The sequence below is a fragment of the Leuciscus leuciscus genome (assembly GCF_965113295.1).
Source record: "Leuciscus leuciscus genome assembly, chromosome: 3".
Classification (NCBI taxonomy): Eukaryota; Metazoa; Chordata; class Actinopteri; order Cypriniformes; family Leuciscidae; genus Leuciscus; species Leuciscus leuciscus.
In genome coordinates, this window is record NC_138727.1 from 46694636 (window position 1) to 46718669 (window position 24034).

A 24034-nucleotide genomic window follows, 5' to 3' on the forward strand; every position below is an offset into this window, starting at 1 on the left:
GCGCTCTTTTCAGTGCACAGGATAACACTGCTATTGAGACTTTTTGGTATGGAATAAGCATTGCCTTGTCTGATGCAGCTTTAAAGTTTGGCCAAAACAAAGTATCTTAGAAGGCAGCCTACATTTTAGAAGAGCATCCACATCGGAAGGACGCGTTTGATACCTCAAAATGCTGTCTCGATGGGCAGCTCGCATGGTTTTTGAACACAGCCTCTGAAAGCAGAGACATCACCAAGAATTACTTCTGTATTTCATTTCTAATTCTAGCCAGAACCCTGTGGGCTGCAGTTTTGGGAAAGTTTTTCAGAGATTAAGTTATTATCTGTGACTGATCAAGTACAAATGACTAAATGGAGAAGAGAACAAACCAGCCTTAAACAGGAAATCCATGACTTTGAGATATGGCTCTTTCCAAGTCATTATGAATTAAGAGTCTGAAACCGTTCAAATTAGAAATCACAAATAAACACGTGAGCTTTCAGGAACTGTTGGTCAATGCAGATTACGAGTGCTTAGTCAAGCTTTATACATCATACAAAGCATTAAGATGTGTGTGGGGTTTTATCCTGTGGAATATCTTGGACTTTTGTCTGTTTATAAAGCTCATTGATTGTTGCACTTGTCTGTTGATGGAAAGCATTGTTTCTGTTTTGTCAGATAAAGCAACAACACCCAGAATCAAGCTCGTGTTTGTGACCCTCGTAAGTGATTGATTTGGAACGACTCCACGTTGCCAGTTGACTCATGATTGATTGGCACATGTGAAATTACTCGACAATTATGAAGAATCTCCAACTGTGAGGTCGAAACTTGGGAGTGTATGCTTGGATCAGGGCTTATTTCCTGATTAAGACCAGCATACATATATTTGTGTGTGTGTCTTCTGAATATTCACTATATTCCAAGTCTTTTGAAGTCGCACAATAGCTTTGTGAAATGTAAGATACTAATTTAAGATACTGTCTTAAATTATGGGCTGTTGCTCACACAAAGCTGTCATATGACTCTATAATTCTTAGCACAAGCCAAATAGAATAGAATACTTTCATGTTATTGTTATTTTTGTTATTTGTTTCTGTTTGTTTCTTGGGAGATTGGCATTAAATGATCACCATCTGCTTCTGATTTAAATTTTTGGGTAAACCATTCCTTTAACTGTCACTGAATCTTACTTTCTTCGCAATCTAATTTTTGTTGATCAAAAACAGTGATTGAGAACAGATTCTGAACGGCTTTAAATGAGTCATCAGTCATTCCAGTCTCACTTCCTACACAAACCTAAGTAGGTTTGTAACACATTTGCATAATGCCAGCCTATGTTCTTCATTGTCTGCCGGCGAGCAACATCTACTTTGACCCTCAAACACTAGTTGTAGCTGAGGCCTGGAAGAGTTGCCTCGTGTTGTCGACATGTTGAGAAGAAACAGTTTTCTGCGTTGCCAAAGCAAATCAGTCCCACTGAAGCCTAAATCTGAATAATTTTCCATGGGACTGAATGAATGTTTGGTGAGGACATTTAACATAATTAAACTGCTCTTAAACTAATTGAGAACATGCTGTGTGAACCCTGAGGAGGAACAGAATGTACATATGGACAGCAGCATAAATATCTACACTGTGATGTTTCATTATTAGCAGTCACTGATGCTTCATGAAGTCGCAGCTTATTTTTCTCCAGAAAACGATGTAGTGGTTTCTGGACACTTCACAAAAACCAGGCCGAGAACCACAGACGCTTGCAGCTGTTTTCAGAACATTTTCCTTCTCAGAAAATCGTAAAAATGTAAGCTTGTACCTGCATAACTGTGCAAGATGTTTCTTCTTAAGCCCTGTTTACAACGTCTTTGGTGCTCACATGGGTCAGTGCGAAATGCAGGTGCAATCAGCCATTCCAGTCTCACTTCCTAATCAAACCTAAGTAGGTTTGTAACAAATTTGCATAATGCCAGCCTATGGTCTTCATTGTCTGCCGGCGAACGACGTCTACTTTGAAGAGGCCTGGAAGAGTTGCCTCGTGTTGTCGACAGTTGAGAAGAAACTGTTTTCTGCGTTGCCAAAGCAAATCCACTTTGCATGCAGTTCCAAAGGATTTGGACTCTGGCTGGATATGATATGGAAAAACTGACGGCATTGTTACTGTTCGTATCACTGTGCATCAAGTGCTGTGGAAGATCTGGAGCTGAAATTCCGATATGGTAATAAGCGTTTTGTTTCTGACACGAGCTGCAAGCGGTCGACTAATCACAATGGACTAGCCATTTGACCAATGAGAGCCGAGTGGACCAATCACAACAGACTGGGCCATCTGACCAATCAGAGGAGAGCAATCACAACAGACCGAACCATCTGACCAATCAGAGCAGAGTAGACCAATCACAACAGACTGGGCCATCTGACCAATCAGAGCAGAATAGGCTCTTAGAAAGGAGATAAGAGAGACCAGATCCTTTATCAAACTATTTCATACGCTGTGAGAATAGAGGTGGTGCTGTAATGTATATTAAAGGTTTTTTTCACCCAAAAATGAAAATTCTGTCAGTAATTACTCACCCTCATGTTGTTCCAACCCCGTAAGACTTTTGTTCATCTTCGGAACACAATTTAAGATATTTTTGATGAAATCTGAGAGCTGGCTCACTTCTTCATAGGCTGCTAGGTAATTTCATTTGCCAGCCCAGAAAATGAAGTAAAGACATCGTTAAAATAGTCCAAGTCCGCAAAACAAAAAACAAAAATAACGACTTTATTCAAGTATTCATTTTCTTCTGAGTCAGTTCACGTAGTGTAACAGCGCAGCGCTTCTGGGTTGTACGTCAGAACTTAGGCTCACTATTGGCCGACGCTGGTCATGTGTGTGATGCGTGTGATGCTGGCCAATAGTGAGCCTACGTTCTGAGGAACTGAAGAACCTCAGTCTGGGTTGAATTGAGACTCTTACTCAGGGCGATCTTCCTTCAATCAGTGCCAGATGCCCTTCCCACTGTCTCCACGGCCATCATTCCAGTTCCCTTTTATTCTACGGATGAGAGAATGTTGTTTCTTTCTGCTGTCCGTCTGAAGTTATTTAACACAGTGGGAGAGATACTTTGTCGTGACAGTTGCTAGTTGCGCTTGATTATGAAATGAGCCAGACATTTAGTCACTCTGGAAACAATTGCTCTGTTCCAACACTGCTGCAAATGTAAAGTTTGTTCCAAAAGGTAGGTAGCATAATTATAATCCCATCTAAAATTGCTTACTTTGGCCAAATTCTAGCACTGCATGTATCCTCCGCAGAGAAGTTAATCACATAATGCAACAAGCTGGAAAAAATCCATCCAAGATGGCAAACGAAGAGAAATTTTAATTGTATTTCATTCAGTATTGAAGTTGACTATTTGTGTGCTGCCTATTTTTAAGCTCTATGAGTAGTGTGTCATTATCTTAGCGACATGCTAACACTAATTTCTTTTGAAACCATGCAAATGTGTGAGCATTCAGAATCACTCACTTAAAAGATTCCCTTTTATTTAGGACGCTCGCTCAGGAGACAGCAAGGGAACTCACTGGGATTTGGAATAGAGCCATTTATGCAACACAAGCAGAACAATTTTCGGTGTAAATTGAATCTGGTCTGTATTAACATTTTAGTGCTATTAAAAACGTTGGAAACACTTTTACAATAAGATTTAAGAAGTTAATTCATTAGATTATGAACAATACTTGCAGCATTTTTGAATCTACAATATACTAATACATGTTTAACATTTTAAGCTGTATAAATTAAAGATATAGAGTTTTATTTCATTTGAATGTTTCTTGAGGTGCACTTATAATGCTAATACGTTTTTTTCCATAGATATATGATTATTTTCAACCTTAATTCTGTCCCTCGTCTGAAGTGATCAGTTTTTAAGGCGCGGCTCCTTTAAGGCTTGTCAGTAAACGCCACTGTTATGATTGGCTAACATTATTGCATAGGAAACAGTAGGGGAGAGTGGGGTGATTTGTGCCAGGGGGGAAGTAGTTCCACCCCTTGTTCTGGAAAACCATAGAATAATTTGGTCATGTGACCACATAATTTTGAAAAGCAATCAATTTTACTCATCCTCCAAAGAAGAGAGATACATGGCATGAGAGTTAAGCACATTTTAGTGCAAAAAACTGTTTTTTCCCTTTCAAAGTACATTTTCTATGATTAAGGTTTTTTGATTGTAGTGTCTGGACAATTATAGACAAGTTTGAAAACATTTCACACATGTTTTAGTGCTTTAGTAGGCTACACAATGAGTCTATACAGTAAGCATGATGTTAGCTCTTAACTGCTGGATCATGCTAATTATTCAAACTTGTGGGTCTGGGGTGATTTGTGCCAAAGGGCATGGGGTAAGTTGTGCCAGATCCAGACCACCTAGAGACTTACATACTCACAGGGGATAATCTTGAGAAGTGAGGAGATGGGCATGCCTCATCAGTGTTTGACTTAGGCCTGCCTGCTATTTGTTTAATTTAGCTAACACTGATTTCAGTTTTGAGTTTGCACTATGTTAATAAAGATAAGTTTTATTCAGTTTTTAAGTGGCCTAAGTCACAATAGGATGTTTAGAAATTAGCCTAGTAACTTTATTCTTATGTTACATAATTGACAGACAGTGTTCTGTCAACAGGCATCTATTGCCAAAGCCTTTTTTGCCTGAAATGATTCACAAATATCATATATTGTGTTGCTATGGTGCTCTAAATGGTTGCTAGGGCGTAGCTTGATAGCTTCACAATGATCCTGAGAGACTGATTGGTCGTCTGAGTAAAATGAGCCCGCCCCCTTGTCTCTGTGACACTGTGATCCAGAGTTGTGTTCAATACAAAATCCCTATGCAATTGACCATAGTAGGAAAAATGCATGCTATGGTATTCCAGGGTGACAATATCTAAATAAACCTTAAATTAGTCATTTTGTATTGAATTTGTCTTGCTTTCATATAGCATACGGTTCATAACAGTAAAATGTTCTGTTTTACTTCAGAAAGCACTGGCACAATTTACCCCAACATATTTCCCCAAAAGGCACAACTTACCCCGCACCAGGGGCAAGTTGTGCCATGAGACCACTTTTTTCCCAAAAGCTATATTTCTGAAACTATTTATTTCAGATCCAAAGTAATTATTCTCAGGGATGCACAACATCCTGAAATACATGCACATCCTTAAGTTGAAGGCATTACTGTCATGGCCTCACTTTAAAGTCACTTTGAGTAAAAACTGGCACAACTCACCCCACTCTCCCCTACTCGCTATCACAGTAGAGTGTAAGTGTTTTGAAAACATCCATATAAAACTGTATTTCACAAACAAAGCATTATTAAATAATGTACTTACGGTTTGTGATGCAGCTGTTACCAGATCCAATACAGTTGCTGCTTCACCTGTCCACAAAAGTTTCTTGGGAACTCCTCATTACACTGTGCCTAGTTTCAAAACAAAATGCTCCGAACAAACATATAATCCTCTGACGCGATTCATGACGCCATTAAAAAAATAAACACTGGGATCCATCTGAAGTCTGTACAGAGACGCAAGCGATCTGGACACGTCAAAGCGAACGCAACGAATGTCAGAAACTGAGCACATCTGTATCCAGTGTAGACAGCGTCAGTGACAATAATGGGTTTTATTTGCTTTTGACGTGACACAAAGTGATGTAGGCAAATATCAGCCGTTACTGAACGCCAATGGTGCAATGATGTGTAACTATTCTGGAGGCAGGAATATGCTAATTTATTTACCTGTACATCAAAGATCCTGCAATATCAAAAGGAGCCGTTTTTGGAGCTTGATTAAATTAAATGTTTTGTTTATAATGAGGAAGATGTTTTAAGCTCTCAAACTTGATTTTTCATGGCATGACCCCTTTAATGTTTTATGAATGAATATATAGATGAAGAACAGTATATGACACTATAAATAAATATTAACCAAAATAAATAAATGCTGTAAAAAAAAAATAAAAAAACTTTGTTCATGATATGTAATATACCTTATTGTATTACCAAACCATTTATTCAGCTAGGAGGAAAAAAGTTTGTTTTAAAGTCTCCCTGTGGTGAAAATCCAGTGTTTAACGTTGTTTATATGTCTATGGGGTGTTTTTAAATATGCTTTAAGACAAACCATGTGTAAATTCATAAGCCAACACCACTGCTGAATATTTTCTCCTTAAATCTGCAGCGAACCAAAGACAGTCTCAAAAACTTGGTTTGACACCTCGCTGGTGTTTCTGACGTCACAAACTACCTTGTAATCAATCAGGTCGAAGTGTGATCGTCAACGAGTGGATCTCTGAGCTGCTGTGAGTGAGTGGAGGCGGGGCTCATTTGCATATTCATAGAACTGCGTATACTTAATGAGGCAAGGGTGTAGAGTTACATTCAAGCTATTTTAAGACATGAATATATATATATATATATATATATATATATATATATATATTTTTTTTTTTTAAGAAAAAAAAACGTTTAAATGTGTAATTGTGGTGATCAAAGATGAGTTCTGAGGGATAAAATGCTTGACTATTGGGGGACTTTAAAACAAACATACTAATACTTTTTAGATGCAAATAGTATTTGTATTTAATTTCAAAATACAGATACTATTTTCTAATACTTTCTCTTCTTTGGTAATATTTCTTCATTTGTTTTTGTCAAAAGTAAAATAATTAAGAGTTATTTTATGCACCATTGTTTTGGTTGTGTAATCAGTCTCACGGTCCTCACTCATCAGTTTTAATTTGCTTTTGGTGGCCAGACCGTACTGTCTGAATCAGAGAATCACGGCACACAGATTAAATTCAACCAGTCCTGCGTTACACCCGGGCACTGTACAGGATTTAAAGCTGATCTCTAAGAGACGTGAAATAACAACATGCTACCAACACTGGCTCATTCCTGACCTCCCATCTGTCAGTGTGCAGTCACAGTTACAAAGACACACACACTTTCAATGAGATAAATGTGATATCTCTTCTTTTTTTTCTTTTTTTTTTTTGGCTTAACCTTAATCCCTCCAGACACTTTTTGTCCAGGAAAGAAGAGAAAAGAGGCACTAATCGACCGTGCGTCTGCCCTTAAGACCAAAGATAAACACAGTTAAGAACCTTTTGTTTTCACATGATGTTCCACACGTTTACTTTTGCATTGTAAGGCATCTGGACCAATCAGACACACACAAATTATTCATTATATTTAATTAATAATCCAGCAAACTCACTCTCCCAACAAAGGTCTATGAAACTTCCCCCAAAACTAACATCCCAAATGAAGTATCACACTGGCAGAGCCCGGTGTCCTGTTACAGGACACATTAAGACTTAATAAGACTTTTTACAACCCCAAAATTTGCAGAGAGTTGTGAATCCCACTTAATTCTTGCTGAGAAGGAGAAATAAACCCTTTTAATCCTATTCTATATATGACCACTTGAGAAATGTATAAACATGCATCTAATTTTCCCATCTCTTGATTTTCCTTTTATGTGGTTTGGCCTATGTAGTCTTTTAAACTCTTTTGGATTAATGTTTCAGACTTGCATACTATGGTTAACCAAAATCATATGTGTAGCATGTTTAGTCTCTATAAACTCCAATCTTCACCCCCCATTTGTTCATTTACATTTTTTTGCCAACTTTGTGACGCATTAGTATACTAAGAATCTTGAAGATTCTTTTGTTAAACATCCAATCAAATTACATGTTCAAGGGCCTGCTTGAACAAAAGGTCGTAAAGAAATTCCCCCTAAAGGGAACAACTTCTTATTGGCTCAGACCCCTCCAGAGGGTGTAACATCTTCACGCTTTAAAATTCAATGATCACAAGATCACGCCTCTTACTCTCTTAGTTCCTTTCTGAAATCCTGATGTGAAGATGATGCAGAACTAGAAGTTTTCTAAGGACCCCCAAGCTTGTGCCAGGCTGCGGCCTTGTCTTTCCATTCACCAAAGATCCTCTGACTCCCACTGGTTCTCTCTCGTCAAGACATCAGCAAAGATCAACTGGAGCCTCAACAAATTGCATCAGGACAGTTTAATTCAAATGAGCGAGACATGCAAGTATCAAACTCAGTCTCATTATTTGATACATTAAGTATTCTTACCCTTTTAAAGAAGGGTGAGTTAGAAGTAAACTGATGGTTTGCTCAAGACTGTTGATCTGCTGAATATCAATAACTTCTTTCTTTCCTGTATTCTGCTTCAGCTCTTTCTCTTGGGAAACTATGCATGTTTGTATGTGTATGTTGGAGTAGTTTAAGTGTTTAGTCTAGTTAATAAAATCTTGTTCATGTCACATGTAAAGTTGTCCGTGTCTCAAGCTCATAATTATCTGGAGTCACTAATCATGCAGATTTTGACTACTTGCTCTTAGTAGTACTGTAAAGTAAAAAAGGCATTTCCCATGCCCCGGAAATGTACATTTCTTAGAACTAATAAACAATTAACACTGAGTGTTCACGGGACAAACAGGTTAATCGATTGTAATTTTAATTTACAACATTAAGTTAATTCTATTAACTGATCCAGATATTCATAATCAATTATAGCAGTTATAGGTGAGTAGTTGAAAAAATCTTCTAAAATGCAGATATGTAAAATGTTTAACAAAAAATACTTGTTTTAAATGTGGGTTGCAAACAGCAGGGAGAAAACTAAATGCAAATAATACAATAATAATAAATACATAATCATGCCTAGTTGACTAAGGTTTGCAAATTAAATTGGATTTGTAACTTTTTTTTTAACAAGTCCTATGCAGTTGGTGTTCCTTTAAATACATTTTTAGTGTTTATTTCAAAGATTTTTATTTATTTATTCTTGTTGACTTTTGTATGATAAACTATTTTCCTGTGTTTGGTTGCACATCAGGTCCCATGTTGAATCAATGTCCTGAAGCAGAGCCAGATGAGAACTGCTGATTTAGACACTAGGGATATTTAATTGTGGGTTTAAACGGCTAACTAAAAAAAAATAAAAAATAAAAAAAAATCCTTGGCTGACCTGGGCTTTTCTGGTCCAAGGTTTATCTTGGATGGAGAGCACTGGACGATACGGCTAACTTGAGTCACGACGTTTGAAACTTGAACCTGGAACATCCTGAAATCCCATTCAAACCATATATATATTTTAATGATTTCATAAAAAGTGCCCACAAAACAGCTCTAAACTTAATGTCAGTACTCCAGTCTTCAGTGTCACATGATCATTGTAATATTATGAAATGAAATGTTCCTGAAAATTTTTTTTCAATGGGATGCTAAAGAAACATATCTGATTATTCTCAATTATCTGATTATTATTAATATTTTCATGAATTCTTTGATGAATAAAAAGTTCAAAAGAACAGCATATATATCAAATGGAAATCTTTTATAACAGTATAAATGTCTTTTCTGTCACTTTCGATTCATTTATCGCATCCAATCTTACTGACCCCAAACTTTTGAACAACAGTATAAATGTAAATCGGTGGCTTTTACTGGTTTTGATTGGTCCCAGCTGTCCTGAAATGCTGCTGGTTTCTAGCCAGCTTCTCTAGAGCATCAGTCTCCAAGAGAAGGGAGGTAAATAGAGACATTGTGGTTTGGTCTGTTTCTAGCATTTAGCGTTTTAGCAGATTTAGGCAGTTATCTTTTTGTGAGTCCTGCCTCTATTCCAGCCTCAAGAGCGGGAGCCAAACCATTAGGGAGAAACGTGTCTGTTTTTATCATAAGCCCAGTAAAGTGATAAAGCACTCTTGTCTGTGCTCGACTCGTATAAAAGTACATGTCATGTGCCTGTTAATGCAGTTTTTGTTGTGCATCATAATCAGTTGTGTGATATGTTCTCAATGAAACTGAGCCAAGGGTTTTCAGGTGATTCTGTGGGTTTGGGTTCTTTGCCACTGTCGCCACTGCTTGCTTAGTTGGGGACACTTAATATTCAACAATATTATTGATTATTAAATGCACGGACGCTGCTGTATGAGAACTGAACTGAGCTGGACCATGACGTCACTGTTTTCTGCAGAACTGCTTTATAGATGAAATGCACTAATTTAACAACTGATCATCTTTACAGCGGAACTGATTAAACTCTGAACTGCTGAACAATGTGTTTCCTTATAGAGCTGCTGGACAGCCAAAACAAACTTTGTTTGCATCATTGAATCATTTTCCTGTTATCACTATAAATCTACTTTGAAACAATCTGTATTGTATAAAGCGATGTATTAATAAACGTGACTTGACTTAACACACAAGCAGATCAAATCTGCGTCTAACTAATTCGTAATTCCATTCTTACGTAAATTGTCGCATTGAATTATGTAAGAATGGTTTCGCAAATGATTAACTCTGAAAATTTGTTCTCCTCATGTTTCACGAATGAGGCACAATGTCTTTTTTTCCAAAACGGTGAGCTGTCTACATAGGCAAATGCCTTCTTAGCCAGCATCCTAAATGAAATTAAACCTCATAATATGCAAATAATGCTAATCATGAAAGGTAGACTCAACGCCATGTCGAAATTAGATAGCACACGCATGTCTCCAAGATGTCCGTTAAAGAGCAGCTCATCTGGAAAGCGTCTGCTGTGAACAAACATCTGATTAACATCTTTAAAAAGTCGGTTTGACATGCATTCTAAATCATAAACATCTTAAAGACGTTTTATAAATGTATATTTAACATCTGACAGGAAATGTCTTCCAGATGAAAACACGCACATCAAATAGACAGGGAATTACAGTGATTACAAGATTTTGACTTCTGAAAATTGTTCATCTCCTCGTAGAACTCATAATTACAACTTTTAAAATTCTGAGTGCTCTGACTTTTACCTCATGACCCCTGCATATTCATTTTGCCGTTGATAGTGTTGCCATTGCGAGTCCGAGAATATATCAGAGTAAAAAGTCAACAAAAATATTGGGTATACATTTTTTTTATTATCGTCCTTTAGTTAGTTTGTTTTCAATGATTAGTAATTAATTCACTGTTCATCAATGGTTTTCTCACCATCTGAATTTAGTTTTTTCATAGAGCTTGTGCAATGCATTCTGGGATTGCCTTCTCTTCGAAGGACGCATGCTATTCTGCTTTGAAATTGGCCTTAAACGAGGTATCTTAAAACGCTGCCCACGTTGGCAGTTGACCGGGAACAGAACGAATGTGCTTTTCAGATTCAGGCACACTTAATCGTTACTCTGCGATACGCGCACATTTTATTTCTCCCAAGCCGTCTGCTTGTTTTTCTATTTGCTCAGTGCGTGAAACTGACTAGGAAAGTCTTACATCCAATCAAAACAGGTCACAGCATTTGACAGTCATGTACGGAAACAATCTTTTTATTGATTTGACACAAAAGTGCATCTAGAGTGTGAACATGTGTTTTGGATTGAACACAAGGAAAATTGGCTTCCTCCGTTTAGATTCACTTTACTGTTTTTGTATTTATTTATTTTTAACTTCCCAGATTAATAACAATTGTAATTTCTAAATTAATCTCTGATTTACCCTTCAAAGTCTGTTGAGGTGTTCCTCTGATCTATAGAAAACCAAGCAGGCAGATATTAGTGTAGCTGTTGCATCCAAAACGAACTTTTTTTCATGAATGTTAAGTTTTGGAAAAGTGAATATTCAGCCTGATTTTTCAATGTTTGGGTCATTAAAAAGACTTAACACAACTGTTTATTTGTATCATAAATGCTTTTTTTTTTACTTTGCTCTTACGTTTTGCGACACATTAGTTTTATTCAAAACAGATGAACGTGAATAGGACACCATTTTATTATGTTGGTTGGACTTTTTTTTATTGCGGCAGTTGAAATATCCATCAAGCGGTGCTAAAAGGTTATTAAATACCGTACCACCCGCACTAAATCTAACTGATAGTGTTAACAAAAGCAAATGTGACGTTAAAACACATTTGCTTAAGCAACCATGCCATTTTAGCTTGATTCTTTGAGCTCTTTTTTTATTATGACTTAATAACACAAGTGCAATCTGTACCAATTGAGCAACCGAACAAGTTTACTTCATCAGAAAAGCCATATATTTAGAGCTGGTTATGAGATGAAAACATCGAAATGTACTTTTTTACAAGTCATGTGTTATGGTAAAAGTGTTTTGAGGTCATAACCAGGGCTTGACATTAACACCAGCCAACCCGTGGATTTCAGCAGTGGCGTGTAATGCAGTCACTCCTACTAGCCACTTTAGTCTTCTAAAAAGGCATCTGAAATAATAAACTAAGTGTAATGTAGTGTTGTCAAAAATATTGATTTTTTGATACATAACAATACTGAAATATCTGAAACGCTTCCAATACCGACAGCGAGTCGACACACAAACCCGCCTCCCCTCACTCACTCGTTTCATTTGCTCCTGGTGAATATTGTTGCTGTCATAGGGCTTGAATTTCAGCGTGGGATTGCATTTATTGCACATAAATTGACTCATTCCCGCAAAATTTATGCTCACACTCAAAGTGCGGCACATAAAGCCGCCTCTCAGGACTAAATGGAGCTCTTTTTTTCACTGCTTATTGCACTTAAACAGTAAAATACACACAAAATAATCTCACATTGCCAGTCTTGGCGAGTATTCACATAAACACAGTCAGTTATATTTTAAGTGAACTTAAACAGAAAATGCATGTGTAACAGTATGATGGATCTGTGCGTCAAATTATGAGATAATATAAAAAATATCTATATGGCAGTTTTTCCGATGTCAGAATTGTGGCCAATGAAAATGCTGAGTTGCTAGTAACGTTGGAAAACCACTAACCACTATGGCTGGTGAGCAAAAAAATGTATGTCAAGCCCTGGTCATAACATATTGTGCAAGGAAACAGGAAAAAATAAGTATTTATTAATGGATAATCTCCTGAAATCATAATTTGTGTGAAAATGAATAAAAGTTGAAGGGGTGCATGTTTTATTGGCACTAGTGATAATTTCAGCTGGAATCTGCAGTGAAATGTACAGTATGTAAGTACATCTTTGAAGTTTAGGGTTAGCAAAGATGTGGGTAGAGGCAACAATTTTTTAACATTAGTCTGAAAATGAATCGCTAACAAGACATTTTATTTGGCACTTCTTTTCAAATCAACCAGCAACATAATATCTGCTCTATAATCTACATTGATCACAGAACCTTTGGTCCGATCACTGGAAATGCTTGTTGACGTAAGGTGGGTCTTTGAAGCAATAAGTATATTAATCTGGGATCATTTTCTTTCATGTTGCTCATAAACGAGTTCAGTCGGTCTCATCAGCATAATATTTCACATCACAGCAGTTGGCTGAACCATATTAGGGGCTTCAGTTATGTGATCTGAACCTTTTCATTGGTAATTCAGTTGATGAAGTCCTTCTTAATTTATTTGGGCCTGTAATTCATCTGTTCATGCTGTGCGGATCCTTCCAAAGTAGACCACCAAACCTTTAGTGTATTTTCCCGTCTCATCCGTTCACTTAATTTGTGTACATTCCACATCCTCGGTCACTCTCAAGGATGAAGTCCTAATGTCGTCTTCCGCCATCTTGCCGACTATCGCCCTAGTTAGCGAGCGCCAGTTAGCGAGTTTGACGGCTCTGAGGCACTTTGCGGCATTGTTCCTAGCGCTCACAAAACACAGAGTGTTAATGACCCCGTTGCTCATAGCGATGCACTCGATGATGTAGAAAACGACCAGCGAGTTGCGTCCGCGCGTGATCAGCGCCGGGTAGAAATCGCGTAACAACGTGAAGCTGTAATACGGCGTCCAGCACAACACGTACGCCACCAGAACCGCGATCAGCGCCACGACTGTCCTGCGCCGTCGCCGCAGTCGCTTACGCAGCTGGTCCGTGGGAAATCCCGGGACGCTCTTGAACCAAAGCTCCTTTGAGATCCGCGCGTAGCAGATTGACATGGTGACCACGGGCCCCAAGAACTCCACGACGAAGATGAAGAGGAAGTAGGAGCGGTACATGATCTGCTGGTCCGCAGACCAGATCTGGGCGCAGAAGATCTTCTTGTCGTGGCCGAGCGTGCTGTGCGGGTACTCGTGTTCGGTGGCGAAGTAGGCCGACGGCACCGCGATGAGGACTGGGATAATCCAAACCCCAAAAATAAGCCAGTACGCTGTCTGAAACCTCATACGGGGCTTCAGAGGATGAACGATAGCCATGTACCTGTTGAATACAGAAAACTTTGAGAAAACTGCCCGAATTCACATAGATATTTGTAACAGGGGGGAAGAAACGGTTTATATGGAAGCTTGTTTCCACCACAGAATAAAACATTTGAAAAGATAATTGCGACTTTTTATCTCACAATTGCGAGTTTACATCTCGCAATTCTGACTTTATAACACACAATTGTGAGTTTATAAAGCCCAATTCTGAGGAAAAAATACTGACTTTTATATAGTTATAAAGTTAGAAAAGCGAGATATATATAAACATGCGATTCTGAGGGAAAAAGGAAGAAATGCGACATGTAAACTCGCAATTGTGAGAAAAAAGGCAGATTTGTGTAATAAAAAGCAATAATCAATGTTATTTTTTATTCTGTGGCGGAAACAAGCTTATCTCTCAATGCAAAAAAAAAAAAAAAAAACCTGTTCTTAATGTTTTCAATTGTTTTGTTTTTTAAACTAATTTTTCAGTAAAATATCCAAGAAATCTACTTGAAAAGCAACATTGCTTTTTTATTCAAGATTGTCTCTTGAATAAAAGTGTATTTTGTGTTACTTCACTAATTTTTTTTAAGTTGTTTATATTTTAAACAAGTGAAAATAATTACTTTTGCAGTAAAGCAAAATTAAAGAGGTCTTAATATCTTCTGCTGTGTGTCTTCTCAAGTAGTTAGTTTTATTTATTTCTAGATATTTAATTGCAAAAAAAATTTTTACAAGAAAAATCAGTAACATAGTTGCCAAGAAGAACAAGGACAACCTTCCAGAGACAAAAAGCAAAAATGTAAGGATCATATTTTATATAAAGCTCACATGAGCTCATAAGCTTATATGAATTACTCGGGAGAAATGTAGGCCTACATATTGGAGGTTTAAAGTTGCCTAAATTATCCTGTCTTCCTGTGTTATATTTTAAAATGTAATTTATTGCTGTGATCAAAGCTGAATTTTCAGCATCATTACTCTTCACACATGATCCTTCAAAAAACATTAAAAAACCTTGACGTGTCCAAACTTTTGACTGGTATTAGATTTTCCAAAATGGCATAAATTCTGAATTTTGGACTGGGTGTGGACCAGGAAACTGTGAGCATTTCGAACGGATCTGGTGTGTGTTGTGTGGGTGTTTGTGGTAGATCTTTAATGGTATTTATTAAACATCTCAGAGCGGATCTCTGTTCAAGGCTCAAACGTGGAAAATGAATCAGGATTATTTATCGGTCTGGCACACAGCGGCCTATTAACACGGACTGACTCTCTGATCTCTCTGTCTGATCTGATCACTGCTCCCCGTCCTTAATGAGATATCCCATAACCTTTTGACATTCACGGCGAATAGCGTCTCTTGTTCTCTAAATCAAAGGTACAGCACTATTTCTACACATTTACACTCTGTCTATTTTGATGAACAGCTCTTTGCTCAAGGCTCATCTTGTTTTGAGATCTGAAATCTGTCCCTCTCTCTGTAATGATTCCAAATGTATTAATGGTAAATACACATTTAATTTGTTAATTAATCTGTATAACTTGAAATTCTGATGTTCCAAATAATTCTGTTCTTCCCATAGGAAACCTAGGGACTAGGGAGCGGAGTCTCTCGGCAGGAGTGAACAGAACGTACTTTCAGTTACTGTGATGCATGGGAAGACTAAAGACTTTTATCCTTTATTAAATTTACTATTGATATGTATTATCTGTGCTACGTGATACCAAATAAGAAGTGAATGGGATTCTAAGATACGACAGCGGCTCTGTTCCAAAACCTAGCGAGCTCCCTAAGTAGGGAGCATTTAAAGGCATAGTCTGTCCCAGGTAACTTCTTTTGGCTAAATGATGCATTATATGGAAAAGACAATCCCACAATGCATTGCAATGCACAGCTTTTCACAAATGTGCGTTTTTGTAGTTGTTCAATACTGAAAATATTGCTAAAATAGTTTTTTTTTTGTGTGTTTTTTTTAAGTTGTCAAAACGATCTCCATTCTTATGGATCCGCCAAAACAACATCACCGTTTTCACAAATTTGCGTTTTTGTAGTTTACGCAGAGACGATAACGTTAACGTTTCAAAAGTTTGTGTTTTCAGGCCCACAAAACGGCGTTGTGTAAATGATCGGCCAAAACGCATAAAAAGTTTTCTGTTTTTAGTTGAAAACAGTATCATGTAAACTTGGCTTCTTATAGCCAATATATATTTAGCGTGCTGTGTGTTTGGATACTTATTAAAGTGTCATTTTGTCAAACTCTATAGCAATAAATTAAACTTACAAGGCTTGATTTCAGTTAGGATGTTGCCTTAGTAGACACTCGGCTAATTAAAGGTATAGCGGAGGATTTTTTACTTCCGGGTGGATCCCCTATACTATTGGTCCTCCTAATTGTCAATCATTCTGGTGAATCAATCAAACTTATTCAAAAAGTGGAGAGGGCGGGTCTTATCTAAAATTCGGAAAGATCCTCCACTATACCTTTAAGTTTTATTGTCATTTTAAAGTGAATATCTGTCCTGCTATTTACTGAAATGTGCTTGAGAATAGATTGTTCAAAAGTAACCAAACTGCAGCATGGACTGACGAATGGGTTAACATTAAGATCTTCAGAGGCGGCGAGACTGTTGGATGTACCGTTCTGTGTGCCAGATGCTGATTTCATGACATGCTAGCAAACCTGACATCTAAGGCCTCGGTTTACATGAGTATAAATACAGCACGTTCTGCCAGGCCATTCAAATACTGACATGCTTAACTAGCTTAGCCTGAGTAAATGACCAAATGTGATGCAAGCGCAGAGCAATTCCTCACATGCAGGTGCAGCTGCCCCTCAGAAAGCATCCGAATGTATGAATGACTTCTGCAGTCTCTCCTAAATCTGAACCTAATCCTGTCTTCAAGTCTTTCTGAGAAATTCCATCTTGTAAGATTGGGAGTCATAAACAGGAATTTATGTGTTCCAAGCTATTTTCAATTTCTATTTTTCACTTGGCACCTTCCATGAATATGATAGAAATGAAACAACCCGAAGAGAGAGTATATCTAACATAAAATTAACTGAACTAGACAGCCGTGTTGAGGAGCCGTTCTTCGTCCGTGGATTACTCTGTCATCTGGATTTCACTGTTGACGATATGACATGATCCAGGATTGTTAGTTTGACTGGATGGGTTTGTTAGTGAAAGTCTGTCCCAGACTCTGAGACATCGGTATTTTAATCAAATCCACAAATTCCTTTGAAGAACCAAATTAGAGATCAGTTATTACGATTAGAAGATCTGGCATCTGTCAAATCATCTCAGATGCATTAAGAGAGGAATAAAGAACGGACCCCAACTTTTTTACTAACTTAAAAAAAAAAAAAAAAAAATTAGGGAAATGTAAGTTAAAAAGCTGAATAACAGTGACAGCTTAATTAATTTAAATTGGCATTCAATATTAATATTGCATACACTAATATTCAAACGTTTGCGGTCGATAGGATATTTTTTAAGAAGTCTCTTATTAAATAAAAATACAAAAAAAACATCTATATCATGAACTATTAATACTATTTACAATAACTGTTTTTAATTTAACACTGTTCTATGTGAATATATTGTAAAATGTAATTTATTCCTGTGATGAAAGCTGAATTTTCAGCATCATTTCTCCAGTCTTCAGTGTCTCATGATCCTTCAGAAATCATTCTATGATCTGATGCTCAAGAAACATTTATGATTGTTATCAATGTTGAAAACAGTTGTGCTGTATCATATTTTTGTGGAAACCATGATACATTTTTATTTTCAGGATTCATTGATGATATAGAAAGTTCAAAAGAGCAACATTTATTTGAAATAGAAATCCTTTGTAACATTGTAAATGTCTTTATTATCACTTTTGATAAATTGAATGTGTCTTTGCTGAATAAAGGTATTAATTTCTTTCAAAATGACATTGAAAAAAATGACTAAGAATTTCAGGCCCTATTTAGCATCCGAAACCGCATACTTCCCTACTATATAGTAGGCGAAAAACACACAATAATTATGTATGAATTCACAGTAGCCTACTCATAAAAGAGTAGGTAAAAAGTCCCCGGATGACTTACTATTTCCAGTGAGATTATGAAGTGTGCATGATACGATGAACACTTTACTATCCCATACATTCATAATAGAGAACATACTTTTTTAGCGGTTGTGGAGTAATTAGGCTACTTATTCAAAATTAAATAAGTACCTACTACCTACTCAAGAGAGTATGCGATTTCGGACGCAGCCTAGGTCTCACAAGCTTGTTGCCTTCTGACCAATACCAATTTGCCATGATCATTTAATAAACAAATCCCAACTCTTAAAGTCTTGGGTTAAAGAAACTCCCATTCATGCAGCACGAGCTCAGAGAGACACACTCACCTGTCCACCGCGATGGCTAGCAGGGCATTAGTGGACACGTAGAGAGACACAGTCCTAAGGTAGTTAATGGAGACGCAAAGCACAATCCCATGATCCCATGACAGCTGTTTGACCACGTAATAATCCACCAGAAACGGGCAGCACACAGTCGCCACCAGGAAGTCTGATATTGCCAAGTTGGCGATGAGTAAATTAGTGAGATTCCTGAGTTTTTTGTAACGCGCCAATGAGGCAATAAAGACGCAATTCCCAACGCCGCAGACCAGCATGATGGAGACCAACACCACCGCGATGACGATGGTGGCCATGAAGAACGGGCGACCCTGAGTCGTGTCCGGGATCTCGTCCACCGGGACCTCGTAGTCCAGAGGGATGTCGTAATTCGGGGTCATGAGGTCACGAGGGCTTCCTGACGGGTGGATGAGGGTCCATGTGCTGGTGGAGGTGCTTCTGTTGTCTTCTCCCATCTTCTCTTTTTACTGGTCTGTTAAAGAACCAGGGTCTTCCATACTCTTTCTCCAATGCACATCTGTAGTCAGCTGCAAAAATGAAGAAAATGAGCTTCCACAACATACTTTCAAAGGACATTCATCACAGTTTGGCAGTTTTAGCCTCGAAAACTGCCAAACTGTGATGAATGTCCTTTGCATTTGGAAAAACTAAATTTTTTTTCTTCTTTTTTTCCCCTGCTTTATTTAAATGAACGAAAACAACAAATGTTGTTAGTTATGTTTATATAGGCTAATATTATAGTATTTGTTATCATTTTAAATTCTTTTTTATTTTAAGTTTTTATTTTGTCAGTTTAAATTCTGTAATATTTCTTTCTAGCTTTAATTTATTTTTATTTCAGTTTTAGTAATTATAGTAGCCTACTTAAACATATATATATATTTTTTTTTTCAGCTGACAAAAATACAGCTGTAACCAAAATGATGTTGTTAATTATTATTTATATTGTATTAAAGTATTTTTTAGGGATGCACGGAGATGAAACCAATGCCGGTTTGGACGAAACCGATAATTCTTTATATTTAGTCGATAACCGATATATTTGCCGATAAATCTAAATCCACATTTTAATATAATTTTTGAGAGCCTCGTAATTTCATATTTAAATCATATTTCAAGCAATTCAAAACCATCATGTTGAACAGTGCACATCTAAAGTGTCTCAGCTGAAGGAAATAATACATTATTCATCGGCTTTAATATATCGTAAAAATTTTCTTATCTGACCAATAACATTAAAAATGGCCAATATTTTTTTGTATTTTAAATTAGCTTTTATTTTTATTAATAAATTAGCCCACACTTTTCCATTGCACAAAATGTTCTTTATAATCTTCAGGTCATTAAAATGTTAATCACACACACAAACACACACACACACACACACACACACACACACACACACACACACACACACACACACACACACACACACACACACACACACACACACACACACACACACACACACACACACACACACACACACACACACACACACACACACACACACACACACACACACACACAAAGTTATTTTAAAATCCCCCTGTAATCAATAATCGTATCCCTTAAAACTCATCTTCGATCACCAAAATGACACATTTAAACGTTTTTTCCTTGAATTTTTTTTCTTCATGCCTTAAAATAGCTTGAATGTAACTCTACACCCTTGCCTCATTTAGTATACATGGTTCTATGAAAATCAGCCCCGCCTCCACTCACTCACTCCAGCTCAGAGATCCACTCGTTGACGATCACACGTTGATCTGATTGGTTACAAGGTAGTTTGTGACGTCAGAAACACCAGCGATTTCAAACCGTGTTTTTGAGACTGTCTTTGGTTCACTGCAGATTTAAGCAGAAAATACTCAGCAATGGTGTCGACTTATGAATTTGCTCATGGTTTGTCTTAAAGCATATTAAAAACACCACTTAGACTTATAAACAACATTAAAAGCTGGATTTTTACCACAGGAGGACTGTTCACTGTTCACTGAAAGATTCACTGAGGAACCAAAAATGGTTATTTTATGGCATCATTGCGAAGAAAAAAAACCTGTTTTTTTTTTAAAAAGGAAAAACATTCCTTTATTAAGAATGATTTTTGGTTCCCCAAAGAAACTTAAAGTGATCAGTTCTGAAAAGAAAAAAAATTTCTTAGTGTGAAGAACCTTTTAACAATCTGAAGACCCACTATATAGAACCTTTTGTGGAAAGGAAACTTTTTCTGTGCATGTTCACGGTTCTTCATGGAACCACTGATGAAAATAAAGAACCTTTATTTTAAGAGCGTATAGTCAGTGTTTTGGTGTTTTATGGAAGAAATACAATTGAATGAGGGCGGTCTGACATGAGGGGGAATAAATGACAACAAAATATTTACTTTGGGGTGAAGAGTGCTTTTAATGGAAGAAAATATAGCTATTCATAACCCACTCTCCGTGAAACGACAGACAAAAATGTGCTTGTTATCTGGCAGTTACAGATTTTTATTTTTAAGTTCAGAGAGCTCACAGATGGCCACATTAGGAATGGATTTATGATAATGCTCAGATTTAGAAGCATGTTTAATTAAGACTTAGCTGCGCTTCTTTTTATTTTAAACAGAACGTAATTCACTAGACTTTTTGTGTACTATAGGGGGTTTTCAGTTGCCTCTCCTCTTGCTTTTGATTTCTTTTGTTATCTGGTACAGTATGAGGCTGGTATATAGTGTCAGTCCCAGCTAAGAGTGCACATATACTGGAAATTAATAGCCTTTTAGTGCTATTAAATGACAAGTAATCAAACAGTTTTTAAAATATTTGTAAATGCATGACTGGACTATAAAGGTTGCATTAAGCTTCCACAACACAGGTTTAAATTCTAAGAGGTGCTTTTTTTTCTTTTTCTTTTTTGCATGTATACTTAAAATGCATTTACTTTGTGGAACAGCCGAAATGTGACTCCTATTTAGGAATGGCTCTATAATAAGATTAGATTAGATTTAAGTTGATCAGTCATGGGCAAAACAAGCACTGTAGATAAAGTGAAATCATAAACGTTTGCATTATTGACTGCAGTCAGCAAACACATAGGCCTACGTATAATAAACTATTCACAATAAATCGTTCACAATGAATAAACAATACACGCACTTCAGTCTGAGATGTAAATATATTCTGCTCTTATAAAACAATTTTTTGGAGAGCTATTCACTGGTTTGTGATTCACCGGTCAACGACAGCCTCAGCATTAATTGGTTACAAACTTCTACGATACATTCTTTGTGGTCTATACGCTATTATACAGTCAAAACAATAGTTGTTTTTAATTTTTTTATTATTAATATATTTTTTTTTACAGAAAAAGGCGCAGACTACAGGAAAAATCCCACAACGATTTAACTTTCCCTTCAGAAATGAAAATGTCCTACCTTCACAGTATTAATCCCACTGTGTTAAACTCGTGTTGATCTCGGAGTGAGGACATCAGCGCATCTTCTTCAGATGAGTGAGTCTCCTCTAGTGTCTGCTGTGTGATCTCAGTGCAGATGTTGATGATGAATGAAGCAGCTCCTCTGCCCTCTAGCGGCAGTGCGTGTGTCTGCGGCACGGGTCACATGACCGCGGAGTTCTTCGAGAATTAAGTCAACTTTTACAAACGTATCTTAAATAAATCCAGCACACAGAGCTCCTAAAAAAATGCACATGTCTGCATAGCGTCGACAGTAAATTCTGACTGGACGAACTACTAAATTGTAAAATATGCCATTAATAAACGTGCCAAGTCACTAAGTTAATTGCTTGGCAAACGGCTACAGTTGGACCTTTGAACTGCCTGGCGGAAGATTTGTTTATTCCGATTATTATTCATTATTAATGTAACAAATGAGGAGAGCAATACAAGCAATCAACCAACATTTATTATTCAAGCACAATATAGGCTACATGTAGCAAGTTTTTTTTGTATTTTGTTTTTTAAGATAGGTATGACATCACTTTGTAGGCCAAAACGCGGAAGCGAGTAAGCATTAGCACTCTAAAATGTTTTTGAATGGGGTTTTGGTTAAATGGCTGAAATTAGGTCTGTGGTGAACACAAGCTCAAGACACTTTCACGTTTTATTCTACGACATAAAATACATAAATATTAACCCCACTCGTGATTTTTTTTAAGCTGGTATGTGTCTTGAAAACGGCGGTTGCTGACAGGGGACTACAGAGGCTGTGAGGAAATATAGCCTTTAGCTTTTTACTTCTGGTGACTGCATTTAGGCTTCAAAATTTGTGTTCATCTGTTCGTCTAATTATCTTGATGGACAAAACGTGCAAGTATCAAACAAAAAGCTTGTTTTTAGCGATAATCCAAAAGCATATGGGAAAATCCTATTGTTATTTAAAAAAATTTATTGAACACCAAGAACAAAAACAAAATATACATCTACAATGCATTGATAAATACAGATAAACAAGTATTTCTTATTGGGTTTGGTCGAGGGAACCAGCGTGATGCTAACTGCCAATTAGCCTACAAAGCTTCTGGAGGGCACATAGGTCTGAAGCAGTGAGTTTAGGTATAAAGGTGCCAGTGGTTGTTCTGTGGGCAAACATTAGAGCCTTGAATTTGATGCAAGCGGCAATTGGCAACCACTGCAAGTTTATGAGGAGAGGTGTGACGCGCGCTCTCTTCGGCTCAGTAAAGACCACTATTGCTGCAGCATTCTGGATCAGCTGCAAAGGGTTGACAGTACATTCATTATTTATAGTCCAGGTATGTCTTTTTATGAGTGTTTTTATTTAAAGGCCCTTCGGGAGCAATAAATGCGCAGTTGTAGAGCATGTCTTATTCGGTAGTTTAAGTACTCTTTTCCATTCCAGATTTTTGTGGTCAGAATTCAATCATAAATAAATAAAGGTGACTTGTTCTTGTTCGGTTCATTGGGAAGTGTGATTGGGAACATGATATTCAGTCTGGCAATAATACATTTTTCTGTACTCATTTTGTCCTTTGATATCGTTCTGTCTCTGGTTTAGCAGGACTGATAACTGAGAAAACCTTGAGAGAAACAATCTAGTTCATCCTTAGACATAAATTACTGATATGGCGTTAAAGGGTCAGCAATCGACCCCGATACCCGACGAGAAGAGATTTCATCAGGTAATTTCATTGGGCAAATAAATCAATAGTTCGAAACATGTCCAGCTCCATTTTCTCCCAGAAATCAAAATACAGACTGAAGAAAGACTAATACAGATTTCACTTAAAGTCAATGAGGACTACTTTACTTTTTTATCACATTATTTTCATAACAATTAAGCATTTTACTACAGAAGCTTGTTTTCGCCACTGAATAAAAAAATTTATAAGGTAATGTTGAGTCTCACAATTCTGACTTTTTCTCACAATTGCAAGTTTACATCTCGCAATTCTGACTTTTTTCTCAGTTGCAAGTCAGAATTGT

The 24034-nt window shown here is 37.1% G+C and overlaps 1 protein-coding gene across 2 annotated transcripts; it reads right to left on the reverse strand.

Annotated features, from left to right (window-relative positions):
• Positions 1 to 6498: 6498 nt before the first annotated feature.
• Positions 6499 to 22496, reverse strand: prokr1a (prokineticin receptor 1a). Of its 2 annotated transcripts, XM_082164243.1 has the most exons (3): positions 22008 to 22496; positions 18578 to 19116; positions 6499 to 14183 (listed from the first exon to the last, which is right to left on the reverse strand). In XM_082164243.1, exons 2-3 carry the CDS (start codon positions 19042 to 19044, stop codon positions 13478 to 13480), a joined length of 1173 nt encoding a protein of 390 aa, XP_082020369.1. In that variant the 5' UTR covers positions 19045 to 19116; positions 22008 to 22496; the 3' UTR covers positions 6499 to 13477. The 2 variants fall into 2 exon arrangements, with proteins under 2 accessions (XP_082020369.1, XP_082020370.1); XM_082164244.1 differs by lacking the exon at positions 22008 to 22496 and having other exon boundaries at positions 18578 to 19153.
• Positions 22497 to 24034: the final 1538 nt, after the last annotated feature.